Source organism: Acomys russatus, chromosome 18 (assembly GCF_903995435.1).
Source record: "Acomys russatus chromosome 18, mAcoRus1.1, whole genome shotgun sequence".
NCBI classification, from domain to species: Eukaryota; Metazoa; Chordata; class Mammalia; order Rodentia; family Muridae; genus Acomys; species Acomys russatus.
In genome coordinates this window covers 44,057,479-44,080,363 of record NC_067154.1, presented here as the reverse complement: position 1 = coordinate 44,080,363, position 22,885 = coordinate 44,057,479, and the positions used below count along the sequence as shown (strand labels likewise).

The following is a 22,885-nucleotide window of genomic DNA, read 5'->3' as shown; positions in this document are numbered from 1 at the left end:
GCATTGGGCTATGATGAAACTGCAATCATTTGAAGTTTAAAACTTTCAGTTTATTAATCAAATCAAGAGCATCTCCTTTGGGGTCTGTTCCACAGTACATTCAAATTGGTCTCAGGAACCAGTTTTGTCAGGGAGTGGGGGTGTGTGTGTGTGTGTGTGTGTGTGTGTGTGTGTGTGTGTGTGTGTGTGTGTGTGTGTGTGTGTGTGTGTGTGTAGTTAGTTTTTTATTTTGTTTTGTCAGGGTTTCTCTGAATTGCTGTGGCTGTCCTGGACTCACTTCGCTGACCAGGCTGTCCTGAGCTCACAGAGATCCTCCTCCTCTGCCCTCCGCCTCCTTGAGTGCTGGGATTGCAGGCATGTGCTACCGTGCCCAGCTAGATTTTTGTTTTTGTTTGTTTTTAAAAGGATGGCCCATTAGTGTTTTAAAATAAATAAAGAATTGGGTCTTTTATTTTCAATTATGAAATATGAATTAGGATCTATTTGTATTTTATTGAATATACAGATTAATTTGAGGATAATAGTTATAATACTGTTGACTCTTAAATAATAATTTTTGTACAATTCAGTAAAGTAAATGCTTGATACATTTCAGCTGTCATTAAAACTAGGCCCTCTTAGACTTCCATCAGGATTGCTTTATTCTAGCTCTAGACAAATTTATCTGGTGCTTGATTGTCTGATTTTTCATCTTGTCCATTGATTACAACTAGCCTTTAACTGCTTAGCCTCCTTCGCATCCCTGAGCCAATTTCTTGACTAAACATAAATATATAATCACTTTGATTACAGTGCTTCATGTATATTTTTAAGTTGGAAATATCTGTTTTCAGATGTGGAAATAATCCACATAAAATTATAAATTGATCTGTTAACAGGATTTGGAGTTGAAAACATGGCAACAGCAATGGACGAAGACCTGGAGGAAGAACTAGATGAGAAAGATGAGAAGTCCATGATGTGCCCTCCAGGCATGCACAAGTGGAAGCTGGAGCAGTGCATGGTGTGCACAGTGTGTGGAGACTGCACGGGCTACGGGGCCAGCTGTGTTAGCAGCGGGCGTCCTGACAGAGTTCCTGGAGGGTAAGACAAGACTTCCTGCCAAGAAAAGAATATAAGCACACTCCCCATTGGTTTTGGTTTTGTTGTTTTCAAATTGTCGCACCGTGATCTACCCACCTTTTATGTGTGTATGGATGGGAGTGGTAGTGTCTAGGGCTCAAACACAGGGATCAAACTAATGCCAGGTAAGTGCTCTACCACTGAACTATACACTCGGCCCTAAACTTAAAATACTTATAGTGATCTTCTACTATATTCAGTTCTAATTTGGTGTCATCTTTATGCTTGTCTCCCTTTCATTTGATTCATTGAAGCCATTATTTAAAACTGTCATTTTTTAAAACAAAGTCTAGGGCTTTATTTGGTTTTTTCCCCTAGGTTTTTTTTGTTTAATGACCAACGTTTATTGATCTTTTCTTTGTAGAATTATCAAGTATATAGGATGCTTGAATAGAAATATATATTTTCTGTCTAAAGTTGTATCATGCCTATATGTGTTTCTGCCTATCTATCAATCATCTCTGTCTGTCTGTCTATTTATCTATCTATCTTTTTACAGACTCTTGCTTTAACGGTTTGCCTTTGTTAGTTTTTGTGAACTTGATACAAACCTATACATACCAGGAAAAGTGCTTCTTAATTAAGAAAGCTCTTCTGTAAGATTGGTCTGTAGATATTTCTGTGGGGTATTGTACTGAGTAATGATTGATGTGGTAGGCTCCTGTGTATTGTTTATGGTGCCACACCTTGGCAGGTGGTCCTGGTAATGGATAACATAGCAGCCTGTGTAAGCCATGAAGAGTAAGCCAGTAAGCAGCACTCCTTCATGGGCTCTGCATCAGTTCCTGCCTCCAGATTCTGTCCCTGACTCCCCTTCATGATGGACAGTGATGTGCAAGTGTGAACTGAAACAAATCTCTTCATCTCCAAGTTGGTTTTGGTTGTGGTATTTTGTCATAGCAATAGAAACTCTAACTAAGGCAGGGTTCTATATGATTGTTCATTCACAATAGTGTATAAATTCTATCAAATAATAAGAATATTCTGGAATTTTGGAAGAATTTCAAATATAATTTTTATAGGCAATATAATAATTAAGGAGATGTCTTTTATATGATAGGGTTTCTGATAATTGGCTGATGTCAGGCAGGAGAGGAAATTTTGTGAAGAAAAGCTTAGATTGTGGACAGCTACCTCCATATTCTGGTCTTACTATTTAGCAAACTTGTAGCTGTCAAGTAATATATTTCCCAATTACTGACAGCATCTTTTAGGAATTTATTTCTGGGCTTAGGCATTTTCTGCCAAATGTAGATTGTATACAGTAGCCAGTTTTCTTTAAGGCTATTGAAATATTATCTCATGTTTGTTTTGTAATGTTGTGTTTCTTGAGATGGTGTCAGCCTGTCCTCTCACAAGCCTCAAGTGATAACCCCTGATCTGCCCTTAGTAGTTAGTTACTGCAGCCACGTGTTTGATGTTTATCACTGTACTTTTCATGACATATTTTCAGCATAAGCACAAAGTGGACTCTAAAAATAGTAACATTTATTCTATAGTACTTCATGTTGAACTCCATTTTCAACTTTAAGGACCTAACTTCTGTATTTTTGAATAATTTTTATGTTGAAAGATTCTGTAAACACTGTTAGAATTTGAAATTTATTTTTTCAAAACTTTCCCAGGCTGTTTTCATTAAAATTCAGTCTCTCCCCCTCCCCCCAACTCTGAGCTGGATCCAGAAATACAGACATACTTTTCAATTCTCTGTGTCCTCCTATTTTTTTAAAATACTATTTTTTCTTTAAATACTCTTTCATAGACATTTATACAGTTTTCATTGACAGTACTTAGCCAAATATAATAATTTTTATACATGAATCAAAATGAATTTATGAATAAATTTAAGATAGTATTGGATGCCAGGGAACTGAGAATTTTTAGAGATAATTTCAGTCATTATAAAATTATTACCATATACCTAATAATACATTTAGAAGTAGACATTTTCTTTAGTTTCCTTTGTGGTAAATGGCATGTAACATAAAACTGGACACTATGATCATTTATAAGTATACAGTTCAATGGTTTTTAGTATTTCACACTGTTATGCTACAACCAATCTCTCTCTCTCTCTCTCTGGCCCGCACACAGACAACTTTTTTGTCTTGCAAAATAGTAACTATAGTCATTAAGCAGTTGTTCCCCACTTTCCTACTTTCTTCTCCATTCACTGCCACACTTTGTATCTGCACTACTTTGACTACCCAAAGGATATCATACAAGTGAAGCATATGGTCTTCTTTTCCCTTACTAACATGTCCTCAGCTTTCATCTATGTTGTAGCACATGCCATATTTCTTTCCTTCAGAAGAAATTGAATTTATATATGTTTTCTCACCCTTTTGTCTACTGATGGAAAACCGTTGCCTCCACATCTAAGCCATTGTGAATAATGCTGCTGTGCATGTAAGGAGACAGATAGCTCTTGGAGATTCTGTTTGGAGTTCTTTTGCCTATGCCTATAGTAGTGGAACTTCTCATTGTGCTTTCTGTAGCAACTACCACCTTATATTTTCATTAGTAGTGCATGAATTCTCCAGTTTCTCTATGTTCTCTCTACTTTTGTCTTGTTTGTTTGGATTTTATGCACCCTGAAATGTGTGCAATGGCTCCTGTGTAGTTTTAATTTGAGTTTCTATAATGAGTAGTGATCTTAAGCCTCTTCTCATTTGTTTCTTATCCAGTTTTAGCTCTGTGGAGAACTATCAATTCAAGTGCTTCACTACGTTTTGAATTGGGTTGTCTTTTTTTTCATTAACTTTTGTAGTTGTCAATGTATTCTAAATATTAATCCCTTGTGAGATACAGGATTTGAAGTAAATTGTGTCTATGAGCTGCTGTTTTTTGATATAAAAATATTTTGAAATTTTGTGTAGTCCAACTTATTTATTTTTGTGTTGTTTTCTGGTTTCAGTGACATATCTAAAAAAAAAAAACTAAATTCAAGAAAGTATTGTCATACATAAATAACATCATTGATACATTATGAATTGTTTACTTCTAGAAAAAAAAGCTTAACATTTATTGTGTATATTGTGGATGTGTACATGCCATGTTGCACAATTGGAGGTCAGAGCATGAATTGAAGGAGTCACTTCTTTCTTACCATCTTATAAGGATCCAACTTAGGCCCTCAGGCTTGCAGCAACTACCTTTACTTGTTGCCCCTAGAAAGCTTTCTTTATAGTTTTGGGTCTTCCAGTTATATTTTTTCCCTTGAGTTCATTTTTATGTATGGTAGATGGCATCAGGTAACAATCTAATGTTACTGTGTTACATGTGGATATCCTGTCTTCCAATACCTTTTCTTGAAAAACACTGTCTTTTCCCAATTAGTGGTCTTGACACCCTGGTCAAAAAGTCATTTGAGCATCAGCACGAGTATTTACCTCTGGGCTCTCTGTTCTGCTGTTTGGCCTATAGGTCTGTCTTTTTTATTAACATCACTCATGCTTCAGATTACTGTAACCTTATATGTTTTGAAATCACAATAATTTTTTAATCAAAATTATTTGGCTGTTTAAGAACTTCTTAATTTTATAAAATGCCTTCTACTTCTATAAGAAGTATCATTAGGATTTTGATAGGAATCATTGAATCTGTGGGTTTCATTGGGTGGTGCTCACATCTTAACAGTATTAAATCTTTTAATCCTTTAACTTGGGATGTATTTTCATTTATCTGTTTTAACTTTTTTTCCAACCGTGTTTGGTTTTCATTGCTTAAGTCTTTAACCTCATTGGTTAAGTTAATTACTCAATTTTTATTCTTTCTGATAGTATTGGCAATATAATTTTTGTTTGATTTTTCTTTACAGTCAATGTTAAGAAATGTAACTGTCATTCATGTTACTTTGTATCCTGTTGACTCTATGAATTCCTTTATTAGCTGTACCATTTCTTTTAGAGTTTTGGAGTGTCTGTATGATATATTTAGCAGTCTATTCTTACATCCTGATTTCTCTGGCCAAGCTTTGCTGTGTTTGTACTGAATAGAAATAATCAAACGGGAGCCCTTGTTTTATTTCTAATTTTAGAAGAAATGCCTTCCATCTTTCATTGATTGTAATGCTCATTGTATGTTTCACTTGTGACTTTGAATATGTTGAAGTAGTTTCTTCTGTTCTTGGTTTCCTTAAATTATGAAATTAGTTTGAATTTTGTTAAATGCTTATTTATATAGTTTGAGAAAAGTATGCATTTTCCCCTTTCATGTTCTTAGTGTGGTATATTTTCTAATACTACATTCAGGGATAAATTTCACTTTCTCATGGTATATTATCTTCTTAATGTAGTGTTTAATGTGGTGTGTTAGTATTTAGTCAGGTGTTTTGCCTCACTTTTTGTGAAGACTATTGGTCTGTAGAGTGTTTTGTTTACTTGTTCTAATGTCAGCATATATCAACATAATTCAGAATGAGTTAGTAAGAAATCTCTATTTTCAGCCTTTTAGAGAAATCCAAGAAGGGCCAGTGTTATAAATGACATTTTAAAAATGGTTTCAAAGTGGAATTCCATAGGATACCTTACATCACACTCATTATTGTAAAGTACATGATATTCCAGATTGTCAGTGATATTTGTTTTTCAAAGCTCCCAATTTCACAGGCTACCACATTGTTTCAACTGCTGCCAGAAGAATTTTGCTTTTGTCCCTTTGCAAAATCTATGCTATCATGACAGGGCTATTAAAAGTTTTAAAGGATCAACATGTGAATAATTAAAGCTATGATCTCTGTGTCTATGAAGACTGTTATCAAGAAGTTATGTCTTCATTACATCTTGGTCAGCTTCGGGGAGTATTTTTGTGTTTATTTTGTGATAAACACCTGTTATATGGTTTTCAGTTTGTATGAAAGTGACAAAGAAGCATCAGAGGATTAGGTAGTTAGATGCGGTGAAAAGAGATAAATGGGACATGATGCTATTTCAAGTATGAGGAGGGAGAGACATATATGATGCTGAGAAAGCTGCCTTAGTACTGAAGGCTGCCAACACTCCCCTTGGCTTCACTGGAGGCAGAGTGATGCGTGTTTGCTAGCCACCAGCCCAACCTGACACTTAGTGCTAAAACTTAGCATCTACTGAGAAAACTTGTGGGAGAATGTGCGTTAATAGTTAATTGTACAAAATTAGAATCTATTTGGATTTTATATAGAAATATATTGGTTGTACTCAGTAGAATAATAACAAATTTTCTAAGTAGAAGGATCCAGAGGGTCCTAGAAACCTACAAGTAGAACATTATGATAGGCAGATTTGGGCCCAGGGGTCCCGCTCAAACTAAGGCACCAGCCAAGGACAATACAGGCAGTAAACTTTTAAACCCCTACCCAGATCTAGCCAATGGTCAGAACAGTCTCCATAGTTGAGTGGAGAGTGGGGTATGACTTTCTCACGTACTCTGGTGCCTCATATTTGACCATGTCCCCTGGAGGGGGAGACCCGGTGGCACTCAGAGGAAGGATAGCAGGTTACCAAGAAGAGACTTCATACCCTGTGAGCATATACAGGGGGAGGAAATCCCCCTCAGGAACAGTCATAGGGGAGGGGAATAAGTGGAAAATGGGAGGGAGGGAGGAATGGGAGGATACAAGGGATGGGATAACCATTGAGATGTAACAAGAATAAATTAATAAAAATTTTTTTTTTAATTTCTACTTTTTTTGTGAAACCAATACCAGAGACTGGAAAGATGGTTATAGAAAAGAGTATTAAAATATTAAAGGATTCAGTTAAGCCTGTGTTTTCTTTGTTTGCTTCTACATAGGATCTGTGGCTGTGGCTCAGGGGAATCTGGCTGTGCTGTGTGTGGGTGTTGCAAGGCATGTGCAAGGGAGTTGGACGGTCAAGAGGCCAGACAAAGAGGAATTCTTGACGCAGTGAAAGAAATGATACCTCTAGACCTCCTTTTAGGTAATTTATTTTATTATGTTGAATATCTTGCCCTCAATCAGTAATTCTAATAGTTTAAATACTTTCTATCAAATAGATGTCAAAAATTAAGGTAATGGGTAATAAATACAGTGCTGCTTTTGGTAGCTAATATGACCATGGTGGATATTCCTTTTTCCCTTTTATGATAAGAATTTTTTTGTTTTGTTTTGTTTTTCAAGACATGTTTGTCTGTGTAGCCTTGACTGTCCTAGAATTCACTCTCTAGACCATTCTAACCTCAAACTCAGAGATCTACCTGCCTCTGCTTTCTGAGTGCTGAGATTAAAGGTGTGTACCACACTGCTTGACTCATATGATAAGAATCCTTACAGTAAAAATTTGAGTTTTACATTGTTTTTTTCTAGCTTTTACTTTATAGGTATAGCTATGATATACTTATGTTATATAACATATGCTATTTTTATTATTTTGGCTAATTATCCAGCTGTCCCTGTACCTGGGGTTAATATTGAAGAGCATCTTCAGTTACGGCAAGAAGAAAAACGACAACGTGTCATAAGAAGACACAGATTAGAAGATGGAAGAGGTAAGATACAGCTACCAAGAAAAAGTATAGGGAAACTTTCACACCCTAACTGAGACAGCTGAACAATTTACAGACTACCCTCATTTTGTATGAAATAGTAAAGTTCATACCATCCCAGTAGCAAGTAAAGTTGCATGAACATACTTACAGCATTCATCATTGTGCCAGTAATACTACATTTAATTCAGTAGCGTGCTTACCAACCACAGTAAGATGTGAGCCGTGTGGCTCAGGAGGATGGCTCATGCCAGTAATTTCAGCACACCAATTCCAAGCTTGTCTGCAGTTAGGATGTTAAAAAGAAAAGGAGAACATGATTGTGTCGTCGCAGAACATAAATATTCTTAGTAATGACAATTGCAAAGTATAAAAAGCAATCCTTTTGACTCATCTATATTTGACCTTGGACCAGAATTTAGTTTAACCTAGGCTTTTCATTTCTGCTTTCTCAGTCATTCATGGTTATTGTCATTTGACGTAATGTCATTTTGCTTTCCTGCAGTCCAGTACGTCATTGTGCCTTTTTGTGTCTTTTTTTCTCTTTCTTTTCTTTGTTCCTTTTTTTTTTTTAAAACAAAAAGATTATTTATATACAAAAAAGTGAATTGAATGTCATGTTTATTTGCAAAGATGGGTATATTGCTTATATTATTTCCTTACTATTTAGGACAGTTTCTTGTCTGAAAATATGCTTAATACTAATTGTATATAAATGTCATTTTAGTATGTATGCATAAGGCAGAAATAAATATTACTAAAATTGTTCTTCAGTAGAATCTTTTCTTTGTATAATTATAAGAAGTTGTTAAAAGTCTGATTTTATTGTTGTGTTAAGCAAATTCTTAGAAGAATTTATTGACATTACATATCTTCTATACTTCTTAGAAAGTACAGGATATTTGATATAGTAGTAAATCTATTACCATTTTTTATGCTTTTAATAACTCATGGTAGCCTATTACAATCATTGTCCATTTTTTCATAGCAATTTTTAATGAAATACAATAAGTAATAAAGTAGTGTACCTGAAAAACCTATTAAACTTTTGGAATGCACAGATTATTGTTTATAGAAACATAAGCAGTGTTGACTGGTGCTACGAGTGCTTGCCACTTCAGCTTCGTGCACATAAAGTCATTGCCGTAAAAATATTTCACAAGGTTAATGGATGTGCTGTTCCTATTTACATTTCATACGTCTTTGGGAAATTTGCACATTCTGTTTTAGGTCTCTAACATGCTAATTTATTTCTTCCTTGATAATGGTATTTTTTTGATTAAGGTTATCTCTACTACTCATTTTTATTCTTTGAAAAAGTAGATTGGGTCATATAAATTGATTACAAAACCCAACACTTTTATAGATCTTATCCCAAGCAGAGCGTTCATTACTGCAGTGGGTCTCAAAGGGACCGCTAATCAGAAGGCCCACCCTGTCCTACTGAGTCTGAAACTTGGATATTAGGGTCTAGAAATATTTTTAAACAAGATTTCCAGAGATTCTGCTGATGCCAAACTGGTAAGCCAAGCATTTCAGCTTTGTGGTTCATGGTAATTTTCTGGCATCGCTCTCCAGCTGAGTGCTTTAGTGTTCTTCCGGGGCACTGTGCTGGAGAAGCTTGCTGCTTTCTCTTTTCCCACACAAGCACAGTAATTTTAGTGTTCCGGCTCCCACTCTTCCTTGTTCATTAGTGATGGATTTATACCCATGTTTGTACTTAAAGGGCTTGGTTATTTTATTCTCATAATATTTTAAGTCTGTCTTAGTTGTTTGAAAGTTGATCAACTTTTCACCACTTAGCTCTACATTAAAGCCTATTTAGTCAACCTTAGGCCTATTGATATAATTTAACTACTGTGTATGTGACAGAAGCTGTTCGATAGTGCTATCACGCTCAGTGTCACCTCAGCTGGATAATAAATTTATACCGATAACCTAGCTGTACTACTGTACAGATAAGATGTTGGGAATTTAACCTCCCTGAACCTCAGTTTTCTTACCTTTAATGTGGTAACAGCAGTGCTTATCTAAGAATGTTAGTGTATATCAGCTATAAATAATTGTTGAGTTGTGATACTTTCATAGCTCTGGCCTGCACATAATTGCTTTTCTTACAGATTTTTGATTGTAATTATAAAACATTGATTCTGATAAAGAAAAATATCCCACTGTTTATCAAGAATAAAATAGATTTGGTTTTAATACATAAAAATCTGCTTAGTCACAAATTAGAACGTAAAAGTAAATTTATTACATGCTATAATTCCAAAGTAAGCAAGTTGTTATTGCTATTGTTACGACTCTAAAGCCGTCGCTTGATTGATTTGATACATGAAATACATTACTTAAATTCCAATGCCACACAGAAGTCTTTTGAAATTAAAATATATGAAACATTTAGAAAGTATCAGTTAAAATATGTATAACTCTTCATGCAAAGATACAAACAAAATTTTGGCATAATTTCTTTTGAAATTTTATGTATGATTTGATTGACTTTATAGCAGATTGATATCTGCTTAATTTTGTATCTGTTTCATATCTCTTAATACTTTCTTTTTTTTTCAACTTCTTTACCTCATATAAAATAATTGAAGTAATATGAGAAATTAAGTCCTTTTCTTTGATTCAGTTATACATTTTACTTATTTCATTGTCATCTCCCAATCAAGTTTTATATATTTCTATTTATATACTTAATTTTGTTTTATATATTTGCTTATTGTTATAAACTTTTTTTGTATTTTGATTTTTTAATATATTTGATTTTCTTGGCTCTGCAGTCTTCCCGTTATTCTAATAAGGCTACTTCAGATGTTTCTATATTTTTCTACAGTGACATATAATCTATGCAGATATCTATACAGTTTAAAAAGTGTAGGTACATGTTTTTACAAAACCATTTGCAACATCCTGTTGTCATTTGCTAGTCTAGAATAAATACAAATTAGGTCAGTAGATAGAATTTTCTGTGTTCTACTTATTACTTAAATAATATTTCATGACAATTATATCAGAAACTTATACAAACATTATTTAGTTGATTGACACCTGGATTCTTTTTAGGCTTCTGAGAGATTAATTATCATGAAAATCCTTAAGCTTACAACTGTGCAAAGAACAGCTAAGGCTGTTTCCCAGAGATAGAATGCCCGAGTAATAGAGTATGTATTTTAAATTTTTATAGACTTTTCACTTTTTTTTAATGTTACAGGAATTGATGTCTATTGTGAAAGAGTCAAATTTTTCACTAGTATTCCTTGTATTAATTCTTTTTAATTTTTGCAAAAGGGTAATGGACAGTATTGTTTCATTGTTAATTTAAATAGCACAAACTAGTTTCTTGCATAAAAATGCTTTATATGTTTAATGTCTGACTGCTCTTCCATTTAGGGGCTTCCATAGTTTTTCAACTAGTTATAATATTGTATGTATTATTTTTAGATTTTTTTTGGGCCTTAATTAATGAGATACAATTAAAATAAGCACATTTGAGCTGAAGTTTCTTTAAAATTTTTATTTAAAAAATTTTTAAATTTTAATTTAAAAATTATCCTTAGGATAAATGAGAACTACAGTTTCTGGGTTAAAAGAGAAAGATACACACACACACACACACACACACACACACACACACACACGTATGTGTGTAAGCATTTGTGGGGGCCTGAGGTGATTGATATTAGTGTGTCCTCCTCGGTTGCCCTACACCTTAACGTCTTACTGTTTATCTCTGCCTGACTCTCTGGTGTTACAGATGGTCTTGCTCTTGCCTGCCTTTTCATGTGGGTGCTGGGAGTTTGAACTCAGGTCCTTATGCTTGCAAGGCAAGCACTTTACATGCAGAGCTATCTCCTCCCCAGTCCCAAGAATAATATTTAAGTTATTGGTATATATCACAAATAGTTTCTGAAATGCTTTTCTCCTTTAATTCCATCATTTATTCTACATTCCTTTTACATGACTGTGAATGGGCCCCAAATAATCCACTTGATACACATAAATAGTGGGAATAGTTAGATACCAATTTTTTTATGATTTCAAGCTTGTTTTAGACACTGTCTTCCAACTGAAATAAACAGTTATAATCATTTAGACTTTCCGATTCCTCAGCAGCTTTTGACTTCATTTAGTTTGAGAACTCCACTGCTCTGTCTTAGCTCTGACCAACTCTTCTTTCAGAGTTGCAGCAAAGAGCTTGTTCAGCGGCTCCTCAGCCCCATTGCTGTGCCCTCCAAGCCAGTGCTCACCATCTATCCAAACTCGTCGTTCTGCAGTGATGTTCTGATTAATAGCACTTCTGTGCTTAGAATCCAAAGGCTCTTCACTGTCTTCATGGTTAATTCTGATGCTTTTCTCTGCATCCTCGTAACTGTTTGTATTCCTAATTTGCACTTTCCAACATGTGTTTTTCTGTTTTTCTAGCCACTCCTTTAGTGTGTTTCCTCTTAAAACACTGTGCTTGTAACATCTCTACCCCCAGTTAGACTCTGATTCTTGAAGAGTTTATGTTTTATTAACTAGTTGTTCCTTCAAATGCAGGCCAAAAGGCAGTGTCTTTGCTGGCTGGTTGAAAACAATTCAGGGATTCCTGACTACCTGTAGAATAGGGGTTGATTCTACCAAACATTGTACGTTTGTTTTGAGCCAGAGCACACTCCCAACTGCTGGAATCTGTCAGGCACACAAGCTAATTCTTATGACTGTAGATACTATTTTCTGGTTTTGGCTCCATGGGTGTTTAATGACTGAACAATTTTGCTTAGCATGGTCAAATTTTCTAAGTCTCTAAACTGGAATATCTTCCTTTTCATCTTTCTTGACGTACACATGTTCTGCGACCTTTCTGAGTCAACCAAATTGATCATTTGACTTTTCATCAAGACACATACTTCTTTTATCACACTTATTTTAATATAATACAGTTGTTTTATTTTCTATTTTCCTAGTGTGGTCCTGTGCCTATATAATTATATCCATGGTACCTGGTATCTGCCACTTAAGCAATAACCAAATGTTTTGTGAATAAATGAATGCTAAAGCTCTATACCTGAGAAAAGCTATTTCAGTACTAAAATCCAACGCTGTTTCGGAGCTTTATGTTTCTAGGCATGATTGCCCATGTACTGTCTGTGTTTATATGTCAAAGATATTTGAAAGATTGAATTTAGTAAGACGCTCATTAATGAATTAATAGCTAAAATTATCTCCATCAGACTCCCAAGTCAGAAAAGAGTAATATAACTTGCTATGTTATAATAAGTTGTTGTTGTTTTAATATTCTTTTTCATAGTTGGAAATTACTTTAGAGTAATTTATGCAGATTTAATAAATCAAATCACTGTAATGTATAATGAGGAAATAAGATATTTTATTCACATTTGAAATACATATTTTGGTTCCTTTTAGAAACAGAGCTCAGTTTATATAAATTTACTGCATTGCAGGGAAGTCATACTTATATCTCCTAGCGTTAAATTTTCATGTTTTTATTTATAATTAATCACAGAAAATATTTTTTCTGCCTTTTTAAAATATTGGCTGTCTCATTTTTTGTTGTATCTGGGAACATAATCAAAATGCTTTATTTATTTGTTTTCTGTTTACCAAAGAATACTGTATATTTAAATGGTTTATAAAATTTATTAATGATTCTAGTTTCAATTTTTCCATTATTAGAAAAATTAATTAAAATGAAGACCAGCCAGAGTATGAAAAATGCTTTATTAAAAATGTTCATCACTTATGTTTCTTCATAATTCTTTTTTCAAATGCTAGCGAATTAACTCTCAAATTTAGAGTATTTTAAACTTTGGCTTTGTTAAAGTTGATAAAACTCAAGATTATTGTTCTTATGTCCTTAAAATGTTGCTCGTGAACATTTAATTTTTATAATGTTTGCACGATATGTAGAAATGTCGGTAACAATTTGCCCTTGGTTTAATGAAAAGGTGATGTAGATCTGAAATATCTGGGATACCTTGTTATTGATTAACTTAAAATCTGTTGTATTCCATTATTTTAAAAGGAAACAAACTTATTTTCATTTAATGTATGTTTACTAATCTTTGATATATAGTATTGAACAATATTTTTAAGATTATTGTAGTAGATATTCTGTATTATCTACTTGAGACTATTAGTAAGTGCCCGGTTTTTCTAAGAATAAAAGATTGGAGATTTATTTTATACTCTGGACTTAAGATAGTAATGTGTCTGATTGTGAACAGGTAATTGGTTGGGGAATGGGCAAAAATGAAATGTCCAAAACAGTTAAAAATAAATTTCTTCATGCATTTTAGCTTTAATTATTCTTGTTCATTATAGTGTTTGCATTTTGTGAGCTTTTCTATGCACATACAAAATGTTTCTCCTCAGGCCCCCTTGTATTTGCTGGTCCTATTTTTATGAACCACCGAGAACAGGCTCTAGCCAGACTCAGATCCCATCCAGCTCAGCTAAAGCATAAACGGGACAAGCACAAAGGTATTTGGTCTTCCTTACCACCTAGGTGGATGCTCTCCCAATCTCTTCCACTCATTTGAATTTTGTCTCTGGGAAAATGCACAAAACTGACTCTCTGCTTTGCTTCTGTGGTGTATAGCCTGAGGAGAAAGGACACGCTCAAATGCTACTGTCTTTGTGGTTGTGGTTCTTCTTGCTCTCCTTGTTGCTGTGAAAGGCAGCAAGGAGTGTGATTTACAGGGTATCTTTCCCACTTGGTTTTCTATTTCATAGACTTTAAAAGGGTAAAAGGTATCATTTCTTCTTCTTTTTGTCCTTTATCATTTGCTTTTTGATTATCACAGCGTAGATTTTAATCCTTTTAAATGCTGTTAATATGGTTTACCATTAACAAAATTATTAAATATAATATGTAAATAATGTTAAAACTGCCATTGCATTTTCTGCTCTTTTAATGTTAACAACATACAAAAATATACAAATGCTTGCTGTCTGAGGGCCAAGTAGAAGTAGATGTCAGTAGACAGTCAAGCACATAGAAGTGTGGTAGATTTCAAGAGAGGTCAGAGTTGTAACCAGAGAGACTAGGGGTCCCCTTCTGCATCATTTTCCTCTTCAGCAGAGTCAGGGATAAAGTTAATAATCCCAAGTATGCTTAAGCTTGTTTTTAACAACCAATTATAGCTTGGCTAACATTAGGAAATAACGTAATGCACACACTTTTAATTTATATGTAAATTATATCTTGAATCCTAACATGTGAAATAGGCACTCTTCATTGGCTAATCCAACTTATTTTTGCTGTTTTCTAAAATGCCCAAGGTAGGGCTGAAGGCACGTGGAAGTTTTGAAAATACATTCTGTATAGACAAGTTAGTCTACTTACTGTATTTTTTGCTTTTGTTTTTTGTTTTTGTTTTTGTTTTTTTTGCTGAGAGACTTTAATCCATCAAATGACTTTCATATGTGACCTCATAGTAATGCCAGCTTTATTACTTGTCCATCTCAGCTTTTCATTTTCCCACTCAGAGCTAAAACAAAACAAAGTAGACACAACAGGGAGTTCAAACATTATATATGTTAATATATATTACAAAATGCATAATATATAATAGAAATACAAGTGTTTTAAGTGTAATATTTGCTATAATAGAATTTGTGTCTGTTTCATTTACTGGATAATCACACAATTCATGTATATGTAAATCTGTATGGCACTATTTAGAATAAGTTATGTAAATTATATTTGCTATTTGCCAGAATCTGTGCTATCATACTCCACTTTTATTACAGATATTCTTAATCTCTTTTCTCTGTAGATATATGACACTGAATTTTTCTAAGACTTTACCTGTAGTAGAACAAAATATTCAAATTTCATTATATACATTAAAACCTTAGTATGTTATGGATAAACCATACTTCTTTGTTGTTGTTGTTGTTGTCTTGAGTATAGTATTAAATGAAAACCTGTGTTTCAGATTTAAATCATTCTTTTTCTCATGTTGTAGACTTAGTAGTTGTAGAAACTCTTCAGCAGAAATCTAGTCTTAATCCCTTTTGTGTGCCAATAGGTTATTCTGTGTAGAGCTGTTACAGTGTTTGAGACAGATATGAGATTACAGAACCAGGTTCGTTTGTTCATGTATATATTACTTCCTGGTCTCATAGTGAGGCAGTTTCATCTGCCTACTCCCAAGATGAATACAGTGTGAAGTTATGGGATAGTGTCCTGTGTGTGTGAAACGTTAAGTTGCTCCTCAGTCCTCACGTTAACTGGCTCTTTCTTCGCTGTCGCCCGCCTTTTATTTTTCTCTCTGTTGACTGCACTTCCTATGCTTCGCTGTACTTTAATATTTTTCCTTTCTACACTTAAAAAGAATATTTTGGCCTTTAGTTATCACTGAGTCCACTGTGCTAGGTGGTATCTTCTGACTTAAATATAATTATGTTGCTGGTTCAAGTGTAGGATGACAAGTTACAGTTTTTGTCCTGTGGCCTATTAGGGGTTCAAAAACTAGATTTATTAGCAATGTGCTTCTTAAAATGGAAAGCTAGAGAGCTTCTGGCCAAGTGGAAGGAGTTCAGAGATGTTCATAGGATGAAAGTTTTTTATTACAAAAACTCGACTGTATTAAGACTGAGTATAATTCTGTATTTAACATAAGCAGGTTATGATCAGAAAATAGATTTCTAAAAGGATTTCTAGATTAACATTTTCTCCAGCTACTTATCAAAGCCAGGGAAATTTTGATATGTCATATATAGTTAGGAACATCTGAATTATGTAAGAAATAGTCTTGGAATCTACTTTAGAGCGACTTCTGTGACATTCTGAAGAAACGCTGCTCAGTACCTTGGGGTGTTTTCAACTATTTCTGTTTGGGAGTGCTAGAGTGTCGTGGAAATATGACCTTTACTAGCGTTCAGTTTTCATCCTAAATCGTTTACCCAGACTATTCAGTTGTCTATAAATTTGTTAGTCTCCTTAGAGTCTGTGTCTTTACTTTCTAATTTTTATTTTATGTACATTCGTGTTCTGCCTGCATGTGTGTGTGTGTGTGTGTGTGTGTGTGTGTGTGTGTGTGTGTGTGTGTGAGAGAGAGAGAGAGAGAGAGAGAGAGAGAGAGAGAGAGAGAGAGAGAGAGAGAGAGATACCCCTGGAACTGGAGTTACAGACAGTTGTGAGTTGCCATGTGGGTGCTGGGAATTGAACCCGGGCTCTTTGGAAGAGCAGCTAGTGCTCTTAGCCACTGAGCCTACTCTCCAGCCCCTGTGTCTTTATTTTTACAGTATAATTTGCAACCTGCATTGCCATAAAAATTATATTTAAAAAATGTGACATGTATGAATAATCTTTGCATGTAGAAATCTCCCATGAATGCTAGCCTTAACACTTTTGGCATCACTCTTTTCTTTCTGTTTTTAAATTCTATTGAATGTACAAGACTTGCAATTTTATCAAATAATTTACTTTTACTGAAGATTTAAGAAATCAATATTCAATAATTGAAAAATTATATGAGCCTTATTTATATTTAAATTCTAAATTAGTTCTACCATATGACTTTGGAATGGTTTTGTAACCCCTTACAGTTCAGTAAAATGGTAGAAGAATACTTGTGCCCTTGGACTGCTGTGTTGATTAAAGCAAACAGTAATAAGCAGCAATGGTGAATGCTGATCAAATGCTTTGCATGTATTACCTTGTTTAATCCTCCAAAGAATCTTGGGAGGTGTGCACCACTGTTTTTCTTTTATAAATGGGAAAGCTGATGCAGAAGATCAGTGTCTAGTTGTTGTACCACTAGCTGGGATTATAATGCAACTACTTACCCACTGTGGCAATGGCAGTTTCAGTGTTTGGCTCAGGTCAGGTACCATTGGTCTCAAAGCACTGGTTGTGTTCTGTGATCATTTTTATGTTTGAATGGCTGTGGTTAGCTGAAAAATACATGGTTTACGTAAAAAATTAAACTTCAAGTTTATGCTTCTTTAGGTGCTAAGTCTTTTTTCCTTCTACATAAATATGTTCACAGAAGATAAAATGCAGTATTTTAATTACATTATCTGCCAAGTTTCCATAGTGTTAGTATCACATGATAAATACCTGTGAACATCAATTTTGTGTGTGTGTGTGTGTGTGTGTGTGTGTGTGTGTGTGTGTGTGTGTGTTATAAACAGGACACTTGTGGAGTTTCTTTTTGTAACACAAAATGAAATCCTTTAGCTTCTCATTAATCCTTTTCTGAGTAATGAGCTTGAACGTACTTGACATTGCTGAATATCATCTGCTGATTCTTCATTTGGATTGCATTTTGGATGTTTATTACATACTTCTTTTCCAAGCCCCCCTCCGCCAAATTCTAAATTATCATATCATATTTTTATATCAAGACACAGATATAATGTGTTTTTTAAAAGTCTATAAGTGACTAAGACTCACCTCTTTTTTCTTACTAATGCTACACAATCTTTAATAATTAAAGTATGGGTTTATATATAGGAGACTTACATGAACTCCCAACAAAATGCTCCTAGTAGAATTTTGGTACGAAATAAAATCTGTCATTCTTTTATTCATATCAGCTTTATTTTAGTACATTACTAGGCCTTTAAAATTTTCTCTTTTAATGTTAGACATCTTTTGTGGGATTTGTATCTGTGTTAGCCTTCAACTCATGGGAAGAGAAAAATGTTAAAGTCAAGGTAAAATTTCTAAGTAGACAAAAATATGTTCATATAAAGTGAAATAATATTTAAAATGTTTTATTTTATATCATAAAATCATGTGAAAATGACTACTTTGACTTTAAATCACACTTGTTTTTAATAATTATATATATATATATATTTTTTTAACCAGTTATGAGACTTTTTAAAAGTTTCTTTTCATCTAATGCTTGATTTAAATAACTTTGGAAAATACATATTCCTTTTTGTGTGAGACCTTGTATGAATTCCACTATCTTCCAAGATGAGAGAGAAACCTTTAAACAAAGAATATATTTCATCTGGACTGAAATGAAATGTTGGAACTTTTATTTCATTTGGTTTTCCTTTGATTTAACAGACAAACCCATATTAGAAAACATAGCAAAAGAGGTATTATTTGTTATCCTGTTATAGTAAAACCTCTCACTAATTCAGGTGTAGTATTTGTGATATTTTTGAATAAAAATTTCAAAGTAATTTCTTCCTCTGAATTTTCAGGGTCATACTTTTAAGGGGAAACCTGTCTAAAATCACTAGCTTTTCAAACCAAGGGCTCAAGAAATGAAGGATTCCTTCAACGTGCCTTCAACCTCTGGGTCCAGCTGTTAATTCTTGTATGTTAAAGGACTTTCATGTTTATGGTACATTTTAATCTAATATTGGCCTATTTTAAAGTCTAATGTAGGTAAACACATTTTCTTTGTTGTAGTATTTAATCTGTAATCTATATTGCCTGAAGATAACAAAACTGAACTTTTATTTAAATATTCTGTAATTAATAGTTCTTCAGTAAGTCACATGGGCCTACCCATATTATGCTATTCTGAATTAGTGAGGTTTTACTGTCTTAATGTTAGAAAGTATTCAGTTTTTAAGATGTAGGCCACTTAAAAAAAAAAGTCATACTTTTAAGTCAAGTTTGTGTTAACTAAATATTAATGGAAGTAAATCAGAGTGAATGATATGAAAATTAAATGATTTAATGTTCTTGTATTTAATATTTTAAAATGGGTAGTAAAACAGAATTTTATAAAATATAGAATATAGAATGTGTATCTGTAGATTCACATATGCATCTGAATGCTATATACACTTGTTTAGTGTTTCTATGCCACAATGGAGTAGTTTAGCCCAGTTGACCTGTTGAAGTTCCATCCAGATTTTTATTCACACCATGTGAAGGGAATTTGAATATCGATAACATAAAGATCATATTTTAGTATCTATGCAGAGTTTTTATTTAAAAAAGCAAGCTATCTGACTTAATTCACACATTTCCAAATTCAGGTTTTAATATTCTAGAATGTGGATGCTATGGTGAGAATGTCATACATTTCTAAATCAGATATAGAAAACAGTGGTTAAAAGACTAAAGAGATGTGAAATTATAAAAATATAGACAGAAAGATGAAACAAAAATAGAAAGAGGATTTGGTAACTTATAGGAAGAAGGCCACAAACTAGAGTCCTGAGTGAGGGGAGTTAAGCGAGGGGCGATGAATGACAGTGGGCCACTGAACTACAGTGTCTTGAATAAAGATATTCAGTCTTCATAATTTTTTTTTAAGATTAGCTGCCAGCCTGTGCGCAGAAAGGCAGTAGCCTTTCTGAGAGCTGTGAGTCTACTAGGACTTTTTTTTTTTTTAAATAGCAAGTACTAACAGTATTACTAAGTAAAAGTATTGTAAAACAACTTTGCATGTAATTACTTTTTATGAAAACTAAATTTTCCCATATCAGATTTAAATTTTACACTAAAATTTATTGTTCATTTTCATTACCCAGCTAATTAGCTCACTAGGTTTTATCTATAACCAGATGCCATGTTTAGTTTTTGCTGATTTAGTAGTCTTTATAACAGAAGTGTACATGCTCTGTATCTCTTCAGACTGGCTTCTTTGCAGGTAGCTTCTTGGTCTATCACTTCTAACAACTACAGGGTCTTCCTACTTATTCCTTTTAACATGTTTCTCTTTTTTTCTTCCATAATAAACTGATTTAAAATCTCATTATAAATATGAATAATGGTGTAATTATGAGTTATAACATTTTCAGATGGAAGTGGAGATAGAGGAGAAAAGGATGCCAGCAAAATCACAACCTACCCTCCAGGCTCTGTGAGATTCGACTGTGAGCTCCGGGCGGTCCAAGTCAGCTGTGGATTTCACCACTCAGGTAGCAGCTGGCACTTTAGGGTATAACTTTATTCTTACACTTGGGTGTAACTTGCTTAGAATTGGTGAACATTGCCTGTTACCTGCATGTCAAGGCACAGTCTCTCAAATCTGTGGGTGTTTTTTTTTTTTTTTAGTTGCAGAATCTCTTTAAGAACTATTGCATGAAGACAAAGTGTTGTGCTTGACAAGAGCTCTAACTTCTGTTTGTCTGCTGATAGACTTATTTTCTAAGTCCGTCCAAGAAATTACTGGAGATCAAATAATTCCTGAAATGCCTTTTAATTCTAAAATCCTTTGCCTTTTATAATATTGTCCCAAGTTCTATTAATGTTGCGTTAGAAATATATATCATTAAAGTAATAAGATGAAAAATAATTAAATTCTTAATAAATTATTGACATTCCATTTTAAATAGGTTAGGGTTCGTTATTCAACCATTATAAGAATTAAAAGTTAAGTCAAAGTGTTTTCTTACTTGTAAGACATTGGCAAACCTTAGACCCTATTGTTTTGTTGATGTATATAATTGTGTAGGCCTCTACCCTACCAGCTTGCCTCTAAGTGTCCTAGATATCAGAGAGCAGGAGTTTATATGTGCTTGCCCATTATCAAGATAAACCAACATGTATCACTAAATGTTAATGCTATTTAGTGGTATTTATAAGAGTTTTAAAGTGTATTATGAGAAGACGCATTTCATGTTCTATAAAATACTCTGCAGAACTAACATTTTGTTAATTTTTCTTCATTAAATGCAGAATTAAGCAAGCCTATTTCTCTTATTTGTTATTTTCGAGACAAGATCTCAATACATACCTTTACTGGCCTAGAATTCACTATTTAGATGAGGATGGACTCCACCTCAAAGAGAACCACCTGCCTGTGCCTCTCAAGAGCTAGGATTCAAGCTGTTCATTGCCACACCTTGCTTGCCCATTTTTTGAATTAAAATTTTTATTCTTTGAGAATTTCATACAATGTATTTTGATCCACCCCCAACTCTTCCTAGATCCATCCTCCCCCCGACTCCACCCATCTATTCCACCTCGCCTCAATCCATTAAGTCCAATTTGTATTGCTCAAAGACTCTTGGGTGAGACCTGCCCTGAGGTGTGGGTTCCAGCCCTTAAATAAAATCAATCCCTTCCTCCCTCCCTCCCTCCCTCTCTCCCTCCCTCCCTCCCTCCCTCCCTCCTTCCCTCCCTCTCTCCCTCCCTCCCTTTCTCTCCCATCCTGTCCTCCCTCTCTCCCAGAAGCTATCACATGTTAATAGCTCATCAGCTTGTGCTGGTGGTTCATATCTCCTTCCTCTGCTTTATGCTGGGATTTAGTTTGACTTGGCCTTTTAAGGGTCTTGGTCATACTGTCACAATCACTGAAAGTCCATTTGTAAACTGCTCTTTTGTGTCTGGAAAATGCTATCTCCTTGTAGTCATTGATCACCTCTGGCTTTTTAAATCTTTGTATTCACTGTTCCATGAGGATTCCTGAGCCTCTGGGGGAAGGACTGTGACACTGATGTTATTATTCTCTGTAGGTTGACCAGTTGTAGGTCTGTTTACCAGCTGCCATCTACTGGAAAGAACCTTCTCTGATGGGAGTTGAAAGATGCCCTAATCCATAAATCATTAACATTTGTTTTTATTAAACAAATAATAATAGTAGGCTCTCCCTTGTGTCCTATGACCTACCTATATGGTTGCAGGTTGGCCCTGTTAAGGGTGCCAGGTATGGTTTCTCTTTCATGGAGTGGGTCTCAAGTCTAATCAGAATTTTGGTACAACAAAAACATTCATTCCACTACTGCACAGTGGGAATATCTTGCCAAGATTGTTGTAGCTCACAGGGTTCTGAACAGCGATGATTACTTTCTCTTTTAGCAGTGTGCAGATAGCACTGTGAAAGCTGGCCAGTAGAGAGGAAACTTCCAGGTCAATTCTTGTTTGATTTCTCCACTTTTTATGGTTCACATGTATACAGTGTGTTCAGCAGTAGGGCCTTACCTTCAAGTTTTAGAGATGAATGAAGGGCATTGACAATAGCTTGTAGTATTTAGATGGGCTCTATGGGACACCCGGACAGCCCTAGAAGAGATAACCCATTCCCGGCCCTGGGGCTTTGGTTATGTTATCACCAGCACCACTACTACCACCACACCACCACCACCACACACCACCACACACCACCCACAACCCACACCACACCACAACACAACACAACCACACAACCACCACCACACCACAACCACCACACCACCACCACCACCACCACCACCACACACCACCACCACACACCACCACCACCACCACACACACCACCACACACCACCACACCCACCACCACCACCACAACCACCACACCACGCCACACACCACACCACCACACCACACACACCACCACCACACACCACAACCACCACA

General features: G+C 34.7%; 1 protein-coding gene across 1 annotated transcript in view; it reads left to right on the top strand.

The window, feature by feature from the left end:
* Mycbp2 (MYC binding protein 2) overlaps nt 1-22,885 on the top strand; it is a 218,461-nt gene that overhangs the window by 62,014 nt on the left and 133,562 nt on the right. Inside the window, 5 exon segments of the mRNA XM_051161021.1 lie at nt 879-1,083; nt 6,895-7,040; nt 7,507-7,608; nt 13,987-14,094; nt 20,344-20,480. Coding sequence (XP_051016978.1) covers nt 879-1,083; nt 6,895-7,040; nt 7,507-7,608; nt 13,987-14,094; nt 20,344-20,480 — 698 coding nt within the window.